Source organism: Adiantum capillus-veneris, chromosome 9 (genome assembly GCF_014529385.1).
Source record: "Adiantum capillus-veneris isolate H3 chromosome 9, ASM1452938v2, whole genome shotgun sequence".
NCBI classification, from domain to species: Eukaryota; Viridiplantae; Streptophyta; class Polypodiopsida; order Polypodiales; family Pteridaceae; genus Adiantum; species Adiantum capillus-veneris.
The window spans coordinates 18,579,008-18,584,693 of NC_140939.1; the positions used below are offsets into that span (position 1 = coordinate 18,579,008).

The following is a 5,686-nucleotide window of genomic DNA, read 5'->3' on the forward strand; positions in this document are numbered from 1 at the left end:
TCTGCTGCAATTCGATGCCCCGCGTTGCCCCTTTCTCAAGCTTGCTCACTGTGTGTAAGAGCAGCATCGAAATCAGATTCAACCGGTTCACCTTGCTTCAAGGCTTCAAGTCTCTGATTGCTTTCGATTCGACCTTCTGCTCGTTTCCTGCACAATTTGCCAAGCCCCCTTTCTCCGGGTCGATGCAGACGTGGCTAGCTGGGGAGGGGAAGGCGACAGCTTGGGCTCTGATACCACTTGAAAGATCTGATGTATGCAAGGGAAGGGATGGAGAGAAGGGGAAGGGGATGGAGAGGCAAACACAGGTTGTGTTTGGTGGAGCTGTAGAGAGTGCAAACTCTCTATCTGCTTTTAATCATCATAAGCAAATAATGGAATAAGAGGGCGGCGTCCTGCCATAACCCAGGCAATGGCGGCCTGAATCCCAACATGAATGACCACCTTAGTAATTGGAAGATGTAGAAGGGCATGGTGATCAACACAAAATGCAAAGAAATTTCCCAGTAAGTAATGTCTTAGTTTTTGGACAACGAACATCATTACAAGAGCTTCCCTCTCTCGATAGTGTGAGCTTGTCCTGCCTGGCGAAAACTGCTACTTGCGAAGTATATTGAAAAATCTATTTCTCCTTCAAACTGTGTCAATAGAGCCCCCAATGCTAGGCTTGTTCATCCATATGAACATGTTAGTACGCTGAAACAAACTTGTTTACATTCGGTTACCCAACTCTGGCTATATCTCTGGGGCTATGCCAATAGGAGCACAACACAAAAACATGACAACAGTACAACTCGGACACGAGAGAGAAGTGACATTTTTGTATTCTTCATTAACGTTGCATGCATAGGAGTAAGGCCATAGCTTAAATACATATTACAAAGGCAGCCATTTGTAGTCTCGATTATAACTGGTGTTATGAGTAATGTGAGTCTCCTGAGAAGCCTCAATGTAACAATAAAGTGCCACGAGTGGCTGCATACAATGTTGTGGTAGAAACAATAATCGTTAAGGTACCATTTTAAGGGTGCCAACTTCATGATGATTAAATTTTTTATCAAGCGATGCCTGTCCACTCAGGCTAATTGGATACCGGTTGGGGCTTTATTCACGTGATAACTGGCCTACCAAGATTTAACCAAATCCATGTCTTTTTAATTTGGGTTAGAGTTTTTTTTTTTGGGTTTTTTTTTTGTGGGTTGGGGGGGGGGGGGGGGGGGGGGGGAGAGAGAGAGAGAAAGAGAGAGATGCCATACAACACAACAAAGGCAAATCGAATTACAGAGGGTAGTATACAAGGCAGGAAAGGGGCTATCTACGTCTAGGAGCCTGGGGTGAAGTTAGTGGCGTAGGCCCAGGCGTTGTTAACTGTAGGATCAGCCAGGTGGTCAGAGAGGTTTTCGATAGGGCCCTTGCCGGTGACGATAGCCTGAACGAAAAAGCCGAACATGGAGAACATGGCCAGCCGCCCGTTCTTCAGCTCCTTCACCTTCAGCTCGGCGAAGGCCTCGGGGTCGTCAGCTAGGCCCAAGGGGTCGAACTGGCCGCCTGGGTAGATGGCGTCGGACACCTCGCCCAGCGGACCACCAGCCACTCTGTACCCCTCCACGGCGCCCATGAGGATGACCTGACAGGCCCAGATCGCGAGGATGCTCTGCGCATGCACCAGGCTGGGATTTCCCAGGTAGTCCAGCCCGCCTTCGCTGAAGATCTGCGACCCCGCCTTGAACCACACAGCCTCTCCGAAGGGGACGCCGTTCTTGGCCAACAGCTCAGGGGTGACGCAGCCCAGGGCGCCCAACATGGCCCACCGAGCGTGGATGACCTCCAGCTCCCGGTTCTTCGCGAAGGTCTCGGGGTCGGCGGACAGGCCTGCAGTGTCCCAGCCGTAGTCCCCGGGGAATTCACCTGTGAGGTACGAAGGGGGCAAACCGGAGAACGGGCCCAGGTAAAGGGGGCGGTCCGGCCCATACCTGCAGAATTGAAGCAAAAAATTAGCTGGCGCAATGCAGGCACGAAGAGTTCTCAGAGTTAGAGCAGTAAACTCACCAGATGCTGCTGCTGGAGCCCTTACTGGTCTTCATCTGCACACGCGCCTCACTGGCGCCAACCTTGCGAGACAGCTCATTGGCCTGCTGCTTGAGCACAGCCGGCCCGCAGAAGGAGGAGGAGAGGGTGGTGGAGACCATTTTCACAGCAGTTCTTTGCGGGCAAGCGGCCCTAGTGTACTGTAGTTTGATATTGATGGTGTGGAGAGCTCGGGGCAATGCTGCTGTTTAAAAAGGGGGTTGGAGGGATGGCAGGGAGGGCCAGGCAAGATCGAGAAAGCCAATGAGGAAGGGGCTCCTCCCCTTCGCGTGCCCTCGCGTGGGTGAGCGCTCCTTCCACGCCATCAAATCCATTGCGCCACTCGACCCTACTTGCCCAACGGCCATGCGACGCGTGTAATCCTCAGCGGCTCTAAACTTCCAAGGAGTAGGCTAGGGTAGAGGGGCCAGTAAGGGTACACCTAACTTTGGGGGGAGATTTGATGCATCAAATATTGGAATTTTTGATGGGGAAGGATTTCACTAGCGTAGAGGGGCCACTAAGGGTACACCTAACTTGGGGGGGGAGATTTGATGCATCAAATATTGGAATTTTTGATGGGGAAGGATTTCATAAGAGTCACCAGACCTCCCTCAACAAATGGAAATGGAATGATGATGTGGCACCATGGTTTGAGGAGTGTGGGGAGGGTTTTTCCAAATTCTGTGGGAAAAAAAAGGGCTTCAGTGAGGATACTCACCTACCCCTAATCTTGGTGTGCAGGATACCCAAAGGAAGGATAAAAACTAATGTTAAGTGAGTCTATCCCCAATCTGCAATAACCCATTCAGTAGCCAACACCTGGCTCCTCGGCTCCTACTGCATTTTCTCACCAGCTTGTACGCTTTCTGGCGCACGCTCTGGCTCACACATCCTCTTCCATCTCCTCGCTTTGGCTCACGCTTTCTGGTGCACGCAGCTTATACTGGCTTTTATTAGTATGTAAGCAACATGCCACCGAATGCAACAATGCAATGGAATGCAGCATGCGAGGGGGTTATTCGAGGCAGCAGCGTTGGGGGCAGCTAAGTGTGGCCTTCTTCTGCAGTACATCCACAAGCTCTTATACAGCTACGTCGCAAAAGAGCAACGCCCATGATTACAACCTACAACAACAGGCTAGTCTTCTACCTATTTTCGTAGATCATATATGTATTTTGATTCTTGCAGGTTACTAAGGGATGGTGGTGGACGTATGGCATTGGCGATGGATGCGACTGAAGGGCATGAATAGGAATGCTCCTCAATAGGGTGAGGGTCTTTCATCCTCACTCAGTAATTATGACAGCGCTTAGTGTTGATTTATAATGTGAAACTGTTTACTACATCAGATAATATGAAATCTTCTAAAAGTAAGATTTGAACATTATAAATACACTCTTAGAAAACATTGGAGAAGAAATGAACTTGAAACATTGTTCTTGTAGTTGATACACATGAAACTTATAACAATGAAACTCTTGTGCCTTTAAATTCAAGGGATCAAAAAGGGAAACAAGATATTTAAACTAGGCTGGTAAGATAGTCTAAACATTTACAACTGTTCGAGCAAAAAGATTCAAAAGATATTCTTGCAAAAAGATGTGTGTGAAAACAATGCAGGTACACTGCGGTAAGGAGGGGAGGATACGAAGTTGGTAGGCAAAATAACTTTGAAATCAAAGCACTGTCTTTAAACAGGGAAGGACTTCCCGGTCTCATTTCTGGCTGTGTTTTTGGATTCTCATTTTTTCCAATCGTCGTCTTCGAGCAAGGGCATGGTAAGGTGTGTCGACATGCAAGGGCCTGTAGTACAAACCTGCTATAGAGCCTTGCTCATGAAGTACTGATCTTAACCAATTTTCAAAAATAAGTTGTTGGGCTTCCCACTCCCTTCGAGATGCTTTGGCTTGTTGAGCATCAAGCTTTCGTTGTCTAGCTGCCTCCTTCTCGGCTAAGGATTGAAGTCTCTTCTTTTCCTTCTCTACCTTTTTCTCTTCTCTCACTTTGGCTATTTCATCTCTTTTGGCATTTTTTGCTTTCATGATGTTGATGTATTGGCTAGAAGTGAGAATTAAGCTGTTTGTATAATCTACAAATGCCTCTCTATTTGCTTGCTTTACTACAACATCCATGTTGGGTACTCGAAGTAGATCAATTACTCTGCTTGTTTCAGTTGAAGGACTATTCTCATTCGAAAAGTGCTTCCTTTGACGTTGGTTGTTGATGTTCTGCAAAATTTCTACATTAGACTACCAAGAGTTATAATCTGAGGGAAGGAACTATTGATACCTACGTTGGCACAGCTCTGTGGATGTTCGTCAAGGCCCATTCGATCAAGGTAAATATTTGGTATGTTGTGATACCTATAGTTGGGTTGAGGCTGATTCCTCTCAAGGTCTACTTTCTTAGAGATAGATGTAGGAGTAATCTCGCCACCAATGCTTTCAACCAAAATGTGAGTAGATGAGGTAATATGTACCAAGGTTGCTCCATCTTGACTTGCGCTGGTCTACATGGCTAATAGTTTAGTATAAAATAACGCAAGATATATGTTGGTTTTTGAAGTATGACATAAAATACCTCATTGTTGGAAAGTTGAATCTTCTTAGGGTCCACTTCATTAGAGATAGGTGAAGGAGAATTATGCCCGTCAATGTTTTCAACCAGAATTTGAGGTGATGACTTGCTTTGTGCAACGGTCACTGCATGCTGGTTTGCCATGGTCTACATAGCTGATAGTTTAGTACAAATAATAACATTATTTATGTTAGTTTTTATTGAAGTATGACTTGAAATACCTCATTGTTGGAAGCTCTCATTGTATGCTCCCTTTGAATGTGACAATAATCTGAGAAATCTTCATCTTCTAGAAGTTGGGAGTAGTTGATTCCGTGCATTTCAACTCCTCCACATGTTGTGAAGAAGTCTTGATCTGCTTGAGTCGCCATAGATATAAGCGCCAAAATAGCTTCATCTTCTTCATTTACTGCAAATGGAGTGGCTGGGACCTGAGAATCAATGTCCTCTATGGCAGTGGTTTCTTCCTCTTCCACTATGTTCATGTGATTACACGGCATATTTTCGAATTTCACAGCACAAGGATCAAGAGGCCAAATCCCCGTGGCCTTAAATCCAGCTGTGATATTGTTTTCTGTGAAAGATGAGTGTATGGCTTTGGCAACAATAGTAGGCTAGCTCGATCTTGCTAGCTTGCCTTGAAGAATTCCTTAAGTGCCAGATGTCTCTTTCTTTTCTAAATTGAGCTTTCAAAGGTTTAAACACTGATACATCTAGTGGTTGAAGTTTGTGTGATGTGTGAGCTGGCAGGGTAATGATATCAATACCTGATGCATCTGCCTTTGCCACCACATCTAGAGAAACGTGGCTACCATGACCGTCTAGAATGAGAAGATGTCGACTCTCCTTTCCATAGTGTGCAGTTATTGCTTTGTCAAAGTGGTCCAGCCAAGCTTGAAAGAGTTCGCCCGTCATCCATGCCTTTCTCTGCACAGCCATGGCTGCACCTTCTTCACAGTTTTGAATGTAGTTGGTAGTGATTCTGCTGCCTTTAAATATGTAGAATGAAGGAATTGTATGTCCCGCAGCATTAACGCAACAC

General features: G+C 46.2%; 1 protein-coding gene across 1 annotated transcript; it reads right to left on the bottom strand.

The window, feature by feature from the left end:
- Positions 1 to 1,252: 1,252 nt before the first annotated feature.
- On the bottom strand, positions 1,253 to 2,256 carry LOC147450187 (chlorophyll a-b binding protein type 1 member F3, chloroplastic-like). Its single transcript, XM_086519475.1, has 2 exons — positions 2,047 to 2,256; positions 1,253 to 1,970 (listed from the first exon to the last, which is right to left on the bottom strand). Exons 1-2 carry the CDS (start codon positions 2,184 to 2,186, stop codon positions 1,319 to 1,321), a joined length of 792 nt encoding a protein of 263 aa, XP_086375601.1. The 5' UTR covers positions 2,187 to 2,256; the 3' UTR covers positions 1,253 to 1,318.
- Between the last annotated feature and the right edge of the window lie 3,430 nt (positions 2,257 to 5,686).

What these genes read in the sequence shown, in the direction of transcription:
- LOC147450187 (XM_086519475.1), bottom strand. Translation starts at nt 2,186, where the DNA reads ATGGTCTCCACCACCCTCTCCTCCTCCTTCTGCGGGCCGGCTGTGCTC. An exon ending in GGCTCCAGCAGCAGCATCTG is followed by an intron (nt 1,971 to 2,046) that starts GTGAGTTTACTG and finishes TCAATTCTGCAG; the next exon opens with GTATGGGCCGGACCGCCCCC.